The 17,378-nt window shown below is 37.4% G+C and overlaps 1 protein-coding gene across 1 annotated transcript in view; it reads left to right on the top strand.

Annotated features, from left to right (window-relative positions):
• DOCK7 (dedicator of cytokinesis 7) overlaps window positions 1-17,378 on the top strand; it is a 235,089-nt gene that overhangs the window by 168,889 nt on the left and 48,822 nt on the right. Inside the window, exons 31-34 of the mRNA XM_011988949.1 lie at window positions 9,315-9,497; window positions 9,605-9,740; window positions 13,205-13,301; window positions 15,914-16,010. Coding sequence (XP_011844339.1) covers window positions 9,315-9,497; window positions 9,605-9,740; window positions 13,205-13,301; window positions 15,914-16,010 — 513 coding nt within the window. The remainder of the gene's footprint in view (window positions 1-9,314; window positions 9,498-9,604; window positions 9,741-13,204; window positions 13,302-15,913; window positions 16,011-17,378) is intronic.

Here is a 17,378-nt window from a genome sequence, read left to right as displayed (position 1 = left end):
TTGTGCTGGGCTCAGGAAGTTGGGAGATATATGGGGGATGTGCCTCATTCCTTTCACCGCTTTCCTCAGGTTTTCTTCCGCCATCTGTGACAGCTTCTTGGCTGTGTTCAACGGGTGTTGCTCGTGACAGTTGGGGTCCTCCTCAGGGTCAGTCTAGACGTGGCTGCAACTGGGGGGTCCTCGGGATCCTCCCAGAGTCTCTGCCTCGGCATCTGGCTCATGATAAGGTTTCAAGTATCCTGATAGTATCCAAATAGGCTGTTGATTTTTGCCTGGAGAAATAGAAGCATAACCTCTACCCCAACTTATTATTTTACCTATATCCCAACTTTTTGTTATTGGATCTTTTCACCGAATAATGCTAGATTCAGTTGTGTATAGGCTGTCCTGTAATCCCTATTTTTTCTCCTTTTTTGTCATCAGTCATTCATCTGTATGAAATCGTAACTGAGAATTTTCAATTAACTGTGTGGAGTGAACCATGTATGAAGAATCAGAAATCACATTAATAGGCTTATCAAAAGCAGTCAATACCTCAATTATTGCTACAAGCCCCATTTTTTGAGCTGAAGTATAGGACGTCTGGAAAACTTTACTTTTTGAGCCAAATAAGAAGCTTTACCATTACTAGACCCATCTGTAAAAACATTCTCAGCACCTTCGATTGGTTTAAACTTAGTTATTTTAGGGAGAATCCAATTAGTTAATTTCAAAAACTGAAGCAGCTTCATTTTAGGAAAACGATTATCGAGAATACCCACAAAGTCAGCTAAATGGGTTTGCCAAGTAAGACTATTTATAAAAGCTTGCTGTATTTGTGCCTTCATGAGAGGGACAATAATTTTTCCAGGATCATATCCATGTAATTTAACAATCGGAGTTCTCCCAGTCCCTATCGTACTGATTTGATCTAAATAAGGAGTTAGAGTCCATGAATTAGTATGTGGAAGAAAAAACCATTCTACTAAGTCCTGTTCTTGGACAGTAACACCAGTAGGTGAATGCTGAGTTGAAAGGTAGCAATACCTAGAGCAGGTCGTATCGAATTAATATCCCCTAGTAATTTTTGAAAGTCATTTAATGTTTTTAGTTGATCCCTACGTATGGTTACTTTCTGTGGCACAATGATAGTGTCATTTACTAAGGTCCCCAAGTAGGAGTAAGGAATAGTAGTCTGCATTTTGTCAGGAGCTATAATTAAACCAGCGCCAGAAATCAAATTTTGCAAGTGATCATAACATTGGAGTAATATTTCTGGAGTGGGGGCAGCACAAAGTACATCATCCATATAGTGAATAATGTAACACTGTGAAAACTTTTTACTAGTAGGTTCAATTGCTTGCCCCACTTACGTCTGGCAAATTGTTGGGCTGTTTAACATGCCCTGGGGCAGCACTTTCCAATGATAATGCTTAGCAGGCTGCAGGTTGTTTACTGCAGGAATTGTAAATGCAAACCATTCACAGTCTTGCTCAGCTAAAGGGATAGTAAAGAAACAGTCTTTTAAATCTGTAACTATTAAAGGCCAATTTTTTGGAATTATAGCAGGAGAAGGCAGTCCTGGCCGTAATGCTCTCGTAGGTTGTATAACTGAATTGATGGCTCTTAAGTCAGTTAACATTCTCCATTTTCCTGATTTTTTCTTAATTATGAAAACTGGAGAATTCCAAGGAGAAAATGTTGGAGCTATGTGCCCATTTTCTAATTGTTCAGTAACTAATTTCTCTAAAGCCTATAGTTTTTCTTTACTTAGCGGCCATTGTTCTATCCAAATTGGCTTATCTGTTAACCCTTTTAAAGGTATAGATTCTGGAGGCTTAACAGTGGCTGCCATCAAAAATTATTTCCTAATCTTTGGCGGGAACTTTGTTTTTCTGCTTGAAGCGGTTCTTTCAAACCTTGCAAATTTTTTTTCTAGTCCCATACCAGGGACATACCCCATTTCATGCATTGTATGTTGACTTTGAGGGCTATATAATTGTTCTGGAATTAGAACTTGTGCTTCCCATTGTTGTAATAAATCTCTTCCCCATAAATTTATAGGTACAGAAGTTATAGTTGGTTGAATAGTCCCAGATTGTCCATCGGGCCCTTCACAATGCAAAATGTAACCACTTTGATATACTTCAGCGGCTTTACCAACTCCAGCTATGTTAAATTGAGCCGGTTGAATTGGCCACGTGGACTGCCGGTGCTGTAGAGAAATGATTGAAATGTCCGCTCCTGTATCTACCAAACCTTTAAAGTTCTTTCCTTAAATAGTTATTTCACAGGTAGGACGTTTATCAGTAATTTGATTTACCCAATAAGCTGCTTTGCCTTGTTTATTTGTGCTTCCAAATCCTCCTGTTCGTTTAATTTCACTTTTTCCCATTCCCACATGCGGCACAATCAGGAGCTGCGCCATGAGCTCTCCTGGCTCTGCTTTCCAGGGAACAGAAGTAGATATAACAATTTGAATTTCCCCATTGTAATCCGAATCAATGACTCCTGTATGTATTTGTACGCCTTTTAAACTTACACTAGACCTTCCTAAAAGTAATCCTATTGTCCCTGCTGGCAAAGGTCCACAGACTCCTGTTGGGACCTTTTGCAGGGGTTCCCCAGGCAGAAGGCTCATAGCTTTTGTGCAGCATGAATCTACTGCAGCACTACCGGCTGTGGCGGTGGACAGGCATTGTACAGGGGTGAGGGAATTACCTGAGCTGGAAATGCCCCGGTTTAGAACAGGGCCCCGCCCCTCATGGCATTCCCCGAAATGGGGACACTGACTAGCCCAGTGTTTTCCTTTTTTACATTTTGGACATATTTCAGACTCAACAGTTTTCTTTTTTCCCCTATCTGGCGGCCTGACTCGCTGATTTTTTTCTACATTCTTTTTTAGTATGACTATGCTTCCCACAGTTAAAACAAGCCCCAGGAAATGGAGTATTTCCTTTATCTACTCTCAGTCCTGCCATTGCCTGTGCCAACAAGGTAGCTTTATGCAGATTACCTCCGATACCATCACAGGCCTTGATATAATCAACTAAATGTGCTTTTCCTCTGAGAGGTTGCAGAGCAGCCTGGCAATCGGGATTAGCATTGTCGAACGCTAATAACTGCAACACTATATCCTGAGCAGCTGAATCTGCAATCATCCTTTTAAGAGACTGCTGTAACTGAGCTATAAAATCAACTTATGGTTCCCTTGGTCCCTGTTTTATAGCACTAAAGGAAGGGTATTGTTCTCCACCTGAAGTGATTTTTTTCCCAAGCTCTAATGCCCACTCCTCTAAGCTGTTCTATGGCGTCATCCTATGTGACCAGTTGTGCATCTAAACCAGCCCAGCCGCCAACCCCCAAAAGTTGATCTGCAGTTACAGTAATTTGAGATTGGGCATGGGCATTGCGAGCAGCCTGAATGGAAGCTGCATCTGCCCACCAAGGTTTAAATTGTAAGAACTCAGCAGTAGTTAGACAAGCTCGAGTAAGAGTGTCCCAGTCAGTAGGAATAATCCAACTGGAAATAGTAACATTCTTTAACAGTCCCATTACAAAAGGAGAACCTGGTCCATACTGACTTATTGCTTGTTTTAAGTCTTTGAGTAATTTTAAAGGAAAAGGCTCAAATGTAGCTGTAATTTTTCCCTGTTGATCTGGGGGGTGTATTCTAACAGGGAATTGCCAGGCCTCTTAATCACCCTCTTGTCTAGCTTGCTGAATTCCTGCCTGAATAGAACTAAGAGCAGTCGCTGGAGGCACTGCTCGAACAGTCACTGGGGCAACTACTTTTCACCCAGTGTCCTCTGGAAAAGAAAGATCTGGGGGGTCATTTTCTTCAAAATAATAATGAGGGGGTGCAGAAGGGTAGGGATGAATCTCTCCTTCCTTTGCCACTTTGGCTTTAGCTGGTAAATAAACCTGCTCTGTAACCTCATCTGTTACTTTGCTATACTCTCGTTCCTCATTATCAGTGTGAAAAAGTTCCAAGGTGAAACGAACCAGACCCCATACCTGTCCCATTGCTACCCTGACGCTTCCGAGCTCCCCTTCTTACTCACCACGGGGATTGCTTTAAGAGTACTCAGGTGTCATCCAGCTAGTGTGCCATTCCAACCCTCTTTCCGGCGACCCTTCGACCTGGATTCGAGCCCCCATGAATGGGCGCCACTTGCTGAGACCGGCTCAGTCAGGGAGACCCTAACCCAGTGACGCTAGAGGAATTAATGACACACAGAAATATAGAGATGTGAAGAGGGAAATCAGGGGTCTCACAGCCTTCAGAACTCAGAGCCCCTAACAGAGATTTACCCACATATTTATTAACAGCAAACCAGTCATTAGCATTGTTTCTGTAGATATTAAATTAACTAAAGGTATCACGGAAACGAAGGGATGGGCCAAATTAAAAGAATTGATTGGGCTAGTTAACTGCAGCAGGAACATGCCCTTAAGACACAGATCGCCCATGCTGTTGTTTGTGGCTTAAGAATGCCTTTAAGTGGTTTGCCGCCCTGGGTGGGCCAGGTTTTCCTTGCCCTCATTCCTATAAACCCACAACCTTCCAGCTTGGGCGTTAGGGCCTTTAAGAACATGTCACAGTGCTGCAGAGATTTTGTTTATGACCAGTCTTGGGGCCAGTTTATGGCCAGATTTTGGGAGGCTTGCACCCAACAGAAGTCAGGTAGTATGATGCCTCCAGCTTGGTTCTTTTTGCTTAGGATTGTCTGGGCTATACCGGCATTTTTTAAAAAGTGTATATCTTATTTATTCAACTTAGTTGCAGTCTCTTACATCTTCCCCAAATGGTTTTATCTTCTCTCTTTTCGCCAGTTAGTCTTCCCTTCTCATTGCTTCTAGGGTCACATTGCCTGCTACATCCTCCCTTCAGTCATCTGTGACTTCTAAATTGTGAGCTGGGGGAACAAGTTTACCGTGATCAATAGGTAGCATTTGCAAGATTCATTTCAGAATGACTCTGAAGTTCATTATGATTTCTTCTTAGGCCTTTGGACTATTTAAGAAGTTGTTTTTGTCTTAAATTTTCGGTCTTGAAATTCTAGGTATCCTTTTGTTTCTGATTTTGGCCTAATTAAATGATCAGAGAACATAACTCTGTATGATAACAGTTTGTTATATTTGTGGCAATTAGTTTTATGGTCTAGTATATGGTCAGTTTTTGTAAATATCTGATGCATTCTAAAAGAATGAATATTCTTCCATTGTTAGTTACAGCATTCTATGTCCTGTACTCTTGTTTGTTTAAATCTTTTTGGTCTATACTAAATTTTACATGCTTATTCTAATATCCCACTACAATTGCGGTTTTGTAATTTCTCCTTGTCATTCTGTCAGAGTTTTGTTTCTCTTGAGGCCTGATTATGAAACATTTAACACTTTTATATAATTTTTGGTGGATTGCACTTTCATCTACATGAACTATGATGCTTTTTAAAATTAGTTATAACTACACTACGTTTTCTTTGCCGTGTGTGTGTGTGTGTGTGTGTGTGTAGCATGACTTTTTCATCCCTTTACTTCCAACATTTCTTACTATGTTTTAGGTATTTCTTTTAAAAACAGCATATAGTTAGATTTTTTTTCTTGTCTCTTAAAAATCAGTTTTGTTAATCTTTCTCTTTCACTAGAGTTTCTAATCCATTTACATTTAGTTTAATTAAATTGAATGTATTTAACATTTTATGTTCTACTTTATATCATCTTACCCCATTATAGTTTTTTTTTCCCTCTCATTAATTGACTTCTTGTTGTTGTTGTTGTTGTTGAGAAAGGGTCTTGCTCTGTCACCCAGGCTGGAGTGCAGTGGCACAATCTCAGCTCACTGCAACCCCTGCCTACCATGTTCAAGTGATTCTCCCACCTCAGCCTCCTAAGTAGCTGGGCTTACAGGTGATTGCCACTGTGCCTGGCTAATTTTTTTTTTTTTTTTTTAGATGGAGTCTCACTCTGTCGCCCAAGCTGGAGTGCAGTGGTGCAATCTCAGCTCACTGCCAGCTCTGCCTCCCAGGTTCACGCCATTCTTCTGCCTCTGCCTCCTGAGTAGCTGGGACTACAGGTGCCCGCCACCATGCCCAGCTAATTTTTTTGTATTTTTTTTAGTAGAGACGGGGTTTCACTGTGTTAGCCAGGATAATCTCGATCTCCTGATCTCATGATCCACCCGCTTCAACCTCCCAAAGTGCTGGGATTCCAGGCGTGAACCACCGTGCCTGGCCAGTTTTTTTTTGTATTTTTAGTAGAGACGAGTTGCACCATGTTGGCCAGGCTAATCTCAAACTCCTGGCGTCAAGTGATCTACCCAACTTAGCCTCCCAAAGTGCTGTATATATTCTTATAAGGCAGTTTTGTTAATGATTGACCATGTGTTTCAGAGGTCATAGTGGAAGAATTTTAGGAGATGGAGCAGACATGGCAAGTGAGGAGAAAGAATATAAAGAGCTATGTGTGTGGTGATCAGAGTCCGAGTCATGAATGAAGGCTTTTGAAGGCTGGGCCTGTTGAGTTGGTAGACACAAACTGGGGAAAATAATTTAATGAGGTTAATCCTGCTGGTCTGAAGGCAGAGAATAATTGTGAAACTGTGGCTGTTGTAATATGGAAGGAGAGGTATGAATCTTGGCCTGGAAAATGTAGAACTCTGGCACCTGTTCCTCATTCCTGGTAATAGTGTTATGAAACAATTCTTTCTGTTTTCTAGAGGTCATCCCTTCTCAAGCAGAAAATTAAGAACTAATGAGCTAGGGCATTTATTATAGATGATAAATCAACTTCTGTACACCTAGAGTGGTCCTCGCTGTCAATGTCTTTGGGACAATGGGGAAAATAGTCCCTCAAATCATTTTTTGTAGGGCTTAATTATGCCATGGAACCCTGGTTAATACTGTTCTGGATACTAATCTTAGGTTGGTTTTATATATGCACATTTCTACTAATTTATAATGTGCCTTTTTAATGTATTTATTTGAATGAATACAAATTCTCATTTTTAATGTAGGCAAATGTGACCATCTTTTTTATAGTTTATGGTTTTTATGTCTTATTTAAGATATACTGTCCTTCCCCCAAGATTATAAATATATTGTCTTATATTTCCCGTTGAAAGCTTTAAACGTTTTGCCTTTTGTATTTAAAGTTCTTTGTTTGTCTAGATCTATTTTCTGTATGATGGTACAAGGTCGGAATCTGCTTTTTTTTTCTCGAGGAAGATCAATTGTCTCAACATCATTTATTAAACAGTTCATCCTTTCAGTAGTGGTCCGCAGTGCCAGCTCTGTCACAGATCAGATTTTCAGATATGCATAGGACATTTTTTGTGTTCTTTATTCTATTTCATTTGACTGCCAAAAATATACCAAAATCAAATTGTCCTAATTATTTTAGTTTTCTAGTAAGCGCACGTATCTGGTAGAACACATTCATCTCCCTCCTCCCCACATCCCACCTTGTTCTTCTTCAGGAGTATCTTGGCTCTCTGCTTTTCCCCCATTAAATTTTAAAAATCACTGGTCAAAGTTCCAGGAAAACCCGACTGGGATTTTGGTTAGAATTGCATTGATCGTATAGAATAATCTGAGGGAAAACTGACATCTTTACATTACTGATTCTTTTTCATGTTTGTCTTAATTCTTCCAAAATGTGTCACTGTGTTATTGGCAATTTATGTGGGAATATAAGAGATGTCGGTGTATGCCTGTTTGTCAAGATGAGAATAATTTTTTATTGTATTTCTGAAAAATAGGTACTTGAAAATTCAGTCAGTGCTGTGTATTTATGCGTACCTGAAAGTTCAGCTATAAAAAGTGTCTGTCTTTAAAATAAAGGAGCATTTTCCTTATGAGAACAATTGTGGATTTAGGGATGAGGGTCAAAGTTCTTTTGTGCCCAGCTCAGAAGCAGTATAGCAAAACAGTTAAGCAAAGCTTATGTGGGTCACTTATATGCATGGGCAACCATGAGAGGCAGTAAACAAAGTGGATATGAGCTTGGAGCTTGTGTCTTGGGAGCCACACTTTCTGTGTTGAAATTCTTGTCCTGCCACTTATTACAAAATACTTCTGGTGGGTCAGGTTTTTTTTTTTCTGTAAGATGGAGTGAGTAGTAATACTTATTTCTTTGAGTGATTGTGAAGAATAAATAAGTTAATATACATAAAGCGTTTGGTCATTAATTGTCACCCAGTATAGAAGGAAGATTGGTGAGGTAGTTGAGATCATGACTTCAGCAGTTGTGTATGTTCAACTTTCCTATGTCTTTCCTCTCAACATCCCCTCTACTTCTTCCTCATTTTTAGTTAGTATATTTATCAACTGAGTATTAGAACATAGTATAATAGTGAAGAGTATAGGCTTTGGAGTCTGGTTAACCTGGACTAAAATGCTAGCTTTACCCTTTTTTAGTACCATAAGGCAAATTAATCTCTAGCCTTCAGTTTTCTTACCTGTAAACTCGTAATAATAATAATGTCATAGTTTACAGTTGTTGTGAGAGCTAAATAAAATGTGATTAGCATAGTTTCTTGCACATTTCAAATTTTATTTTTTGTCATCATCATCATTATTATCATCATCTGTATTCTTATCTGTAAAATTGGGATGATACAACCTGCTTGGTAATACTGTTGGAGGACTAAATCAAATAATGTATGTAAAGTGTTTAGTATGATGACTGAAACAGAGTATATGTCCAATAAATGGTACTGTAAATGTGTTTTTATTTAGTTTTTCATTTCTGTTTTACATACTGTATACAAATATAGATTGGTGTTTGAAAATAGCGTTTCAACCTTATATGCTATAAGTACAAATACCTTTTTACTTCTGTATGGCTTAAGACTTTTCCTCTTTGTATCAGTGGTGCTTGATTAGAAACAATAGTCCTCTAAGTCTGACATACCCAATTTTGTCGTACTTTCTACTCTTAGCCCACTCTTATTTACTGTGAGTCAGTTGCTTTTTTCCTTTATTTTCATTATATCTGATATTCTGTGATGTATATCTTTTAGTTTTTAATGGTAGAATCTTTTAGTTTTTATCTTTATGTTTTTTATTAACATGTGTTTATCCTCTGCTGACAGTCATGCAGTAGATTACAACAAACTTCTATTAGCAGGAAAGTTTCATTAAACTTCAGGCTCTTAATCTTAAGGTTATATATGATCCTTTTACACAAGTGTTGTCTAAAATGGTTCTTTTTAATTATATTATTTTTAAGCAATTTTTGTTTTATTGTTTTTAGAATAGAACAGTTGATAGCCAAAAAACAAGAAATGGTCATTGATCAATCTATCTCATTCTACTGCTCTTTCTTTTCAGAGTGGCAGACAACACACTACGTTTTCAGCAGAATCAAGTCGAAGCCTTTTGATCTGTCTACTTTGGGTTCTCAAAAATGCAGATGAAACAGTTCTACAGAAGTGGTTTACAGATCTCTCAGTCTTACAGCTAAACCGGCTGTTAGATCTGCTTTATCTTTGTGTATCTTGCTTTGAGTATAAAGTAAGTGGTCATTATACCATTGCAAAGAACAAGAAAGGAAACATAATGCGGAAAAAATAGAAGAAAATTTCCTCAAAACCTGTTCTCTTCTAATGTTTAAATTTTAGGGGAAAAAAGTGTTTGAAAGAATGAATAGCTTGACCTTTAAGAAATCAAAAGACATGAGAGCAAAGCTTGAAGAAGCTATCCTTGGGAGCATAGGAGCTAGGCAAGAAATGGTACGCCGAAGCCGAGGACAGCTCGGTACGTACACAATAGCTTCTCCTCCTGGTGAGAATTTCTTCAATTTCCTTGAGTTATATATTGTAATGATTATTGTTGCTAGTCTTAAATGTCAATCCTATGCTTTTCAAAAAGCATTTTAACTGTAACTGTAAATTAACTTGAATAATCATTTCTCTGCAGTAATACAAGTTAGAATTATGATTAAGGTAAGTCAACATACCCCCTAGTTTTCTCTAGATAGTCTTGGTTCATACCTGTTGCCCTTATATAGTTAATAGCATCCATCCTCCCTTTTTAAAAAGGCTTTATTTTTGTAGAGCAGTTTTAAGTTCACAGTAAAACTGAGCAAAAGTACAGAGATTTCCCATATACCCCTTAGCATGCATAGCCTCCCCCATTATTAACATCTGCCATCAGAGGTGCATTTATTGTAACTGGTGAACCTACATTAACACATCATCACCCAGAGTCCATAGTTTATGTTAGGGATGATTCTATGTAACGTCTGTTTTTACTTTTTTTTTTTTTTTTTTTTTAATTGAGACAGATTCGCCCTCTGTCACCCAAGCTGGAGCACAGTGGTGTGATCGTGGCTTACTGCAGCATTGACCTCCCTCGCCCAAGCAATTCTTCCACCTTCACCCCCCAGTACACACATACCCTGGTAGCTGGGACTACAGGTGTGAACCACCATGTTCAACTAATTTTTTTTTTTTCTTTTATAGAAACTGTCTCACTATATTGCCCAGGCTAGTCTTGAATTCCTGAGCTCAAGTGATCCTCCCACATTGGCCTCTCACGGTGCTGTGAGCCACCATGCCTGGCCCATTTTTACTCTTTATTTGCAAAATGAATTAATATGCCCTGTATGTAAGGCAAAAATATTGTCCATGAAACTCAAATAGCAGTGAGACAAAACAGTTTAGTAGCATTTGAGACTGGTTTTCTAATCCCAGATCTGCTACCCATTAGCCAAATAACCTTGGCCAAGTCACTTAATCTCCCCACCTTCCTTTTCCTTATAAATTTGTGATTGTTTTCAGAATTTAGAAGATAGTGTAACTAACTGATCTTATCATCTTTATAGTAATCATGTATGTGGAAACGTTTGTAAATTCTAAAGTGACATACAGACAAAACTGTTGCTAAGAGTTTCTTAAGGCCAGGACCATGGGTTGGTCACCTGTGTAGATGATACATGCCACAGCACAATATGTATTTGTTGACTTAAAATATGAATGTAAGTGTGAATGGATTTTTAATTGTTTTCTGACAGTCCATTAGCATAATAATCATGTTTATCATTTATATACTATGTGTTTTATAGTAATGAAAAGACAGTCTTTGCCTTTAAAAAAAACAGAGCACCATTTTTTCACTTTAGTTATACACAATTTAAGGTGTACTTTTGGGTTTTCATTCATTATAGATGGAAACCCTTGGCTGGGCGCAGTGGCTCACGCCTGTAATCCCAGCACTTTGGGAGGCCGAGGCGGGCAGATCACGAGGTCAGGAGATCAAGACCATCCTGGCTAACATGGTGAAACCCCGTCTCTACTAAAAATACAAAAAAATAGCCAGGCGTGGTGGCAGGTGCCTGTAGTCCCAGCTACTCGGGAGGCTGAGGCAGGAGAATGGTGTGAACCCTGGAGGTGGAGCTTGCAGTGAGCCAAGATCGCGCCACTGCACTCCAGCCTAGGTGACAGAGCGAGATTCCATCTCAAAAAAAAAAAAAGAAAAGAAACCCTCTGAAAACGTATGAAAATTAACTTTTACTGAGATCATTTAATTATTACCAAACCCTAATGAATAATTATAGTCATCTTTTAGATTAAGAAAATAAAACACAAAGAAGTAAATAACTGCCTAAGATCATAAACTAAGTGACAGAACCAGGATTTTTTGATTTCTAATTTAGCGTTCTTTCTCTTATACCACAACCCTGAGGTTTATTTTTGGAGAGAATGGAACTATTAACAATATACTTGTTACATTTTTTAACCTGTGGCCTCAGGAAATCTATCATTGTTTGAATATAAGAATTGAAGTCTTTTTATCTTATAATTCTTGTAATTATTATTTGTCTTGTAATTCTTATTTACATTTCTACATTTAAGTTAGGTCAATAATAGACATTGGTTTATTAGGTCTAATAATAGACATTCTTTTATTTTTCTTAACTTTCAGTTCTAAGACATTATTAACTAATGAGACAGTTTTGTGGGAAAAAATGTAAATGATAGAAAATTATACTTAATTTTGCTAACTATCTTAATATAGGCATATCTTTTTGGTTTTTTTCCATAAATTTCTTAAAGACATGGATTTCAAAATTTAAAAAAGGGAAAGAGATAAGGAAAGAAAGGAAAGGAAAGGGAAAGAAATTGGAAGAAATAGAGACATGTCCTTTATTTTGCAGGAAATCATTCTTATTTCTCAGTATTTTTTGTATTTCTTTAATTGACGTATATATAGTTGTATTTTTCAGTATTTTTAAAAATTTCTATTTGAACTCTGAACTTTTACTTTCATTGTTCTTCCATCCTCTCAACCAATTTAAACTTATCATTTTCAAAAACAAGCAGTTTTGTAGTTGAAAGTTTGAAATTATGACTGAGTCCATTGTTTAAATGTATATTTATATTATCCACATTCTCAATGCTGTCTCCACTTCTAATGGATTTATATGAATTATTTCTATTGCTGCCACCCCTTAAAGGAACCCATACATGCAGTCTGCCTTCAAACCTAGAAACCTCTTAAGGGAAAACTCCGTTCTTCCTCTTGTTCTGCCTTATATAGACCGAAAGAAGTAATTACTTTAGGAGTCCTTCCTATTTTGTTTATATATTAAACAGAAACTTACTGAGCTCTCAGTATGCACCAATTTATCAGCCTAGACATAACATGCTGAACAAAGTACATATCATTTCTGTTCTTAAGGAGCTTATATACTTGTGGTCCTAAGTGTTATGGAAAGGAACAAAGCAAAGGAAAAGGAAAAGGAGGTATTGGAGAGTGGGAGGCCTTTCTAAGGAGGTGATAAATGAAAATTTGTGAGAAGAACAAGAAAAAGGAACAACAACCACTGCACAGGTTGTAAGTCAGAAACATAGAATATATACTGATAGATTTGCAAGAAAAACAGCAGTAAGCAAGAGGAAGAATGGTAGGAAATAAAGTCATATCATGTAGGGCCTTATAAGCCATGGTTAAGATTTTAAGAAAATCAATGTTAGAACATTTGCTTATTTAAATGGATATTGTTTTCAAAAAAAATACTGCATATAGCAAGTACATTTTTTCTGAAATTATTGTGAAAATTTTTAATAAAAAGCACCATTGTCAGGTTTTTCTACTTGTACTGAGGATAAAATGGCTTGTGCAAATTATTGTTGTATTTCTTACATGATTGCAAGTATACATATATGTGGTCCAACTGAAATATCATTTGAAAATCAGCTTTGAAATTTATTTGACAGAGAGAAGTCCATCTGGAAGTGCCTTTGGAAGTCAGGAAAATTTGAGATGGAGAAAAGATATGACTCACTGGCGTCAAAACACAGAGAAGCTTGACAAGTAATAGAGCTTTCTATTTTATGTTACTGATGGGTGTGTTGAATTTTAAAATGCAAGAGAAAAATGAAAACTTTTACTTTATATTTGTATTTAGTATTGACATTTAATAAATATACTTATTAAGTCTTGGACAAAATATTTAATTTTAAAATTTTAGATTTAAAAAGATTTGGAGGAAGAACTTCTCGTGGTATAGTAAGGCAAAATGTTATATTTTAAACTCCATTTTCTCTAAAACATCCTCTTGGAAAATGCATTCAGCAACTATTTTTGGAACATATTTTAGGTGTTACATTGAACTAATTTTTTTTTTTGAAATGGAGTTTTGCTCTGTTGCCCAGGCTGGAGTGCAGTGGCCTGATTTCAGCTCACCGCAACCTCCGCCTCCTGATGAACTAATATTTCAAATATTACAAAGAATTAGAAACCTGACATTTGTCTTCATGCAGCTTATAATGTAATTCAAGAAAGACAAAACAATACAGGTCTTCTGTTTCTAGCATGAAGGCAGACTTGATACATTGACTGATCCTACTGCCATAACCACCTGCAATGCACTTACATGAGTCTTCTCACTGCCCAAGTGGCTGCAGGTAAACTTGCCTAGCTTGAGATCTGGCATTGAGTCAAGGGGCTAAAATTTTTCTCTTGAGAATTTGTAATTGTAAGTTAGCCCGCAAGTAGCTTCACTGGCCCATAAAACTTTGAGAATGGAGTGACCAACTCATTCAGGTTTGCCTAGCACTCTCCCAGTTATAGCACATATTGTCCCACATCCCAGGGAGCCCCTTAGTCCTGTTCTAAGGCAAACCAAGATGATTGATTACCATGTCTGAGAACTGTCATCAGCCCAAGCCTCAGAAGATTCTCACAAATAAACTTTCACCAGTATTTTCTCACAGACGGTTAAATCATAACACAGAGGAAACAAGTGAGAGCCAGCAGAGAAACAAGTTTCAGTACCATATGTATGAGAGCTTGAAATAATCAGATATTGAATGTAATATTAAAATTCTTAACCTTTGAATATGTGCTTTCCTTTCTTTTTCTCCATCTGTCCAAATCTATTTCTCTGATGTTTTTTCTACTTGTGTTATTTTTTAGAAATCACAGAGTAGCCAGGTGCTACACTATCAGTATATTGTTTTATTTCTGCATTTGTAGAACATGTTCTCTTGGTTTACCTTGCTGTATTTTGAGGGAGACTTTTTTGGTGTTCTCCTAATTCTTTCTGTTTAAACCATCTTATGTTACTTTATAAAATGTCACTGGAAATTTTAAGTTTGAACATTAAACATTTTGTTTTCCAGTTTAATGTTGTAATGTTGATAATTGTATTTTATTCTTTTTTTTTTTTTTTTTTTGAGACAAGGTCTCACTCTGTCATCAGGCCAAAGTGCAGTGGCACAGTCATGACTCGCTGTAGCTTTGACCTCCTGGGCTTAGGTGAGCCTCCCACCTCAGCCTCCCAAGTAGCTGGGACTATAGCTGTGCACCACCACACCCAGATAATTTTTGTATTTTTTTTGGTGGAGACAGGGTTTTACCATGTTGTGCAGGCTGGTCTCTTCACTCCTGGGCTCAAGTGATCCCCTGCCTCAGCCTCTCAAAGTGCTTTTATTCTTAAATTGAATTTGTAAAATGTAAATTAATGAAGTATTCCCCTTAGTGGTAATAATAAAGATTCACAGACGTATAGATCTAAAAACTTAGAAAAGCTAGCGTTTAATATGTCCTTATACTTTATGTGTTATTTTGTCTACTTTGGTATAATATATAGTGCCTGTATATCTATTGTTGCTAAAACAAAAATCTCGGCTATATTCATAAATCATGTGTAAATATCCTTAAATTTTTATTTGCATTAAATGATACTTTTATAAATATTAGTGTTTAAACTACTTTATTGCATCAAACTGTTTTGTTCTTTTTTCTTTATTTTTCTAGCTTTATTGAGTTATAATTGACAAAAATTGTGTATATTTACAGAATATAACATGACCTTTTAATATATGTGTACAATTGTGAAGTGATTACCACAGGCAAGCTAACTAGCATATTCATCACCTCACGTCCTTTTTTCCCTAAATTGTTTTGTTTCCAATGAGTGATTCCATCTAGTCTCACTGAAGAGTTAAATTATCTGAGCATATTTATATTTTAAAAATTGGGGGAAATTAGATGAAACCTTAGACAAAATAAGTACATTTGTCCTGAATACAGACATTGGAAATCTTTGAAATAGTAAGATGAATACTAAATATTTGAATGTTGTTTCCCATGAAGCAGTCCTAAATACAAGCCCACATAGCACCACCTAGTGTCAGTGTCACTTAGAATAAAACTGCTGCATGTCTGAAAGCTAAAACATAAACATTTGTGCTTTTAGTGGCATTAAGCTTCTGTAATGGGGTGAGAAAATGTGTATTGTGGTTAACAAACAAGCCACGTAAATGTGTAAACTATTGCCTTTTTTCTTATTCTCTTGTAATTTTTTGTTGGGCAAATACTGAAAATGGTTTGAAATTTTTTATTTCTATGCATCCTTAAGGCTTTTCAGAATTGTGGTTTTCAAAAAGATAAATATAATTTCTTAAAATATTTTGTATTAGATCAAGAGCAGAGATTGAACACGAAGCACTGATTGATGGAAACCTGGCTACAGAAGCAAACTTAATCATTTTGGATACATTAGAGATTGTTGTTCAGGTAAGAATTCAAAGAAGAGAAATTTAAGATATAGATTTGGTAAATTGAGGTTGGAGGGAAAAGTCTTTACTGTGAGCCATAAAATTACATTTAAATATTAGTAGTTCCTAAAAGTTTCATTCCAAGCATTCTGAGATTCTTTGTAATTATAAATTCCAATAGCTTCAACTATTTCTTCATGGAGGATGATTATGAAATTTTTATCTCCTTGTCTTTCCCCTTCATGGCCTAGTCTTGCATTTCCAAATATCCTCTGAGTATTTATAGTTGGATGTTCTGCCATCAGGTGAGATTCAACATGCATGTATAGCTATAGCTACATATAGATACACTGAGTTTATGCAGCATCCTGTGTATACTACAGCAGTGTTTCAGGCTCTTTGTCTATAATCATCATGTTGGGTCCTAACAGTAGCCCTCTAAGCAGTATTATCCTGTAGTAACAATGTGATAGCCGACATGTATTTAGTTTTTTCTGTGTTAAACATTGTCCTAAGCCCTTTACAAATGTCGACTCATTTGATCCTTCTAAGAAACTCATGGCATTGAAACTGTCAGTATCCTCATCTTGTAGATGAGAATACTTAGGCACGAAGATGTTAAATAACTGCCCATAATGACGCAGCTAGTATGTAGAAGAGCCAGGATTCAAATCAGTTAGCAAGATCTCTCAGACATTTTAGTAAATATATCTCTCACCTATTCCTTCCATTCCTTTTCTCCTACCACTGCTCTGCCAGGTTCATATTTCAGCGTGATTACAGTGGCCACCTGCTTCATGATAACTCACTCTGTGTTCTTCCTACCATCCATTCTGTACATTTTCATGAGACTTTTCCTTTAAAAATATTTTATGGCTGGGCACAGTGGCTCGTGCCTGTAATCCCAGCACTTTGGGAAGCTGAGGTGGGCGGATCATTTCAAGTCAGGAGTTCAAGACCAGCCTTACCAACATGGCAAAACCCTGACTGGACTCTATTTATTTATTTATTTATTTATTTATTTTTATTGATTTATTTTTGAGACAGTTTCACTCTTGTTGCCCAGGCTGGAGTGCAGTGGCATGATCTCGGCTCACCACAACCTCTGCCTCCCGGGTTCGAGTGATTCTCCTGCATCAGCCTTCCAAGTAGCTGGGATTACAGGCGTGTACCAGCACACCCGGCTAATTTTGTATTTTTAGTAGAGACGGGGTTTCTCCATGTTGGTCAGGCTGGTCTCAAACTCCTGACCTCAGGTGATCTGCCCGCCTCAGCCTCCCAAAGTGTGGGGATTACAGGCGTGAGCCACTGCACCCAGCCAACCCTGACTCTACTAAAAATAAAAAAATTAGCTGGGTGTGATGGCGCGCTTCTGTAATCCCAGCTC

The sequence above is a fragment of the Mandrillus leucophaeus genome, unplaced genomic scaffold, assembly GCF_000951045.1.
Source record: "Mandrillus leucophaeus isolate KB7577 unplaced genomic scaffold, Mleu.le_1.0 Scaffold341, whole genome shotgun sequence".
Classification (NCBI taxonomy): Eukaryota; Metazoa; Chordata; class Mammalia; order Primates; family Cercopithecidae; genus Mandrillus; species Mandrillus leucophaeus.
Note: the sequence above shows the minus strand (reverse complement) of the source record. Positions and strands in the feature narration are given on the sequence as shown.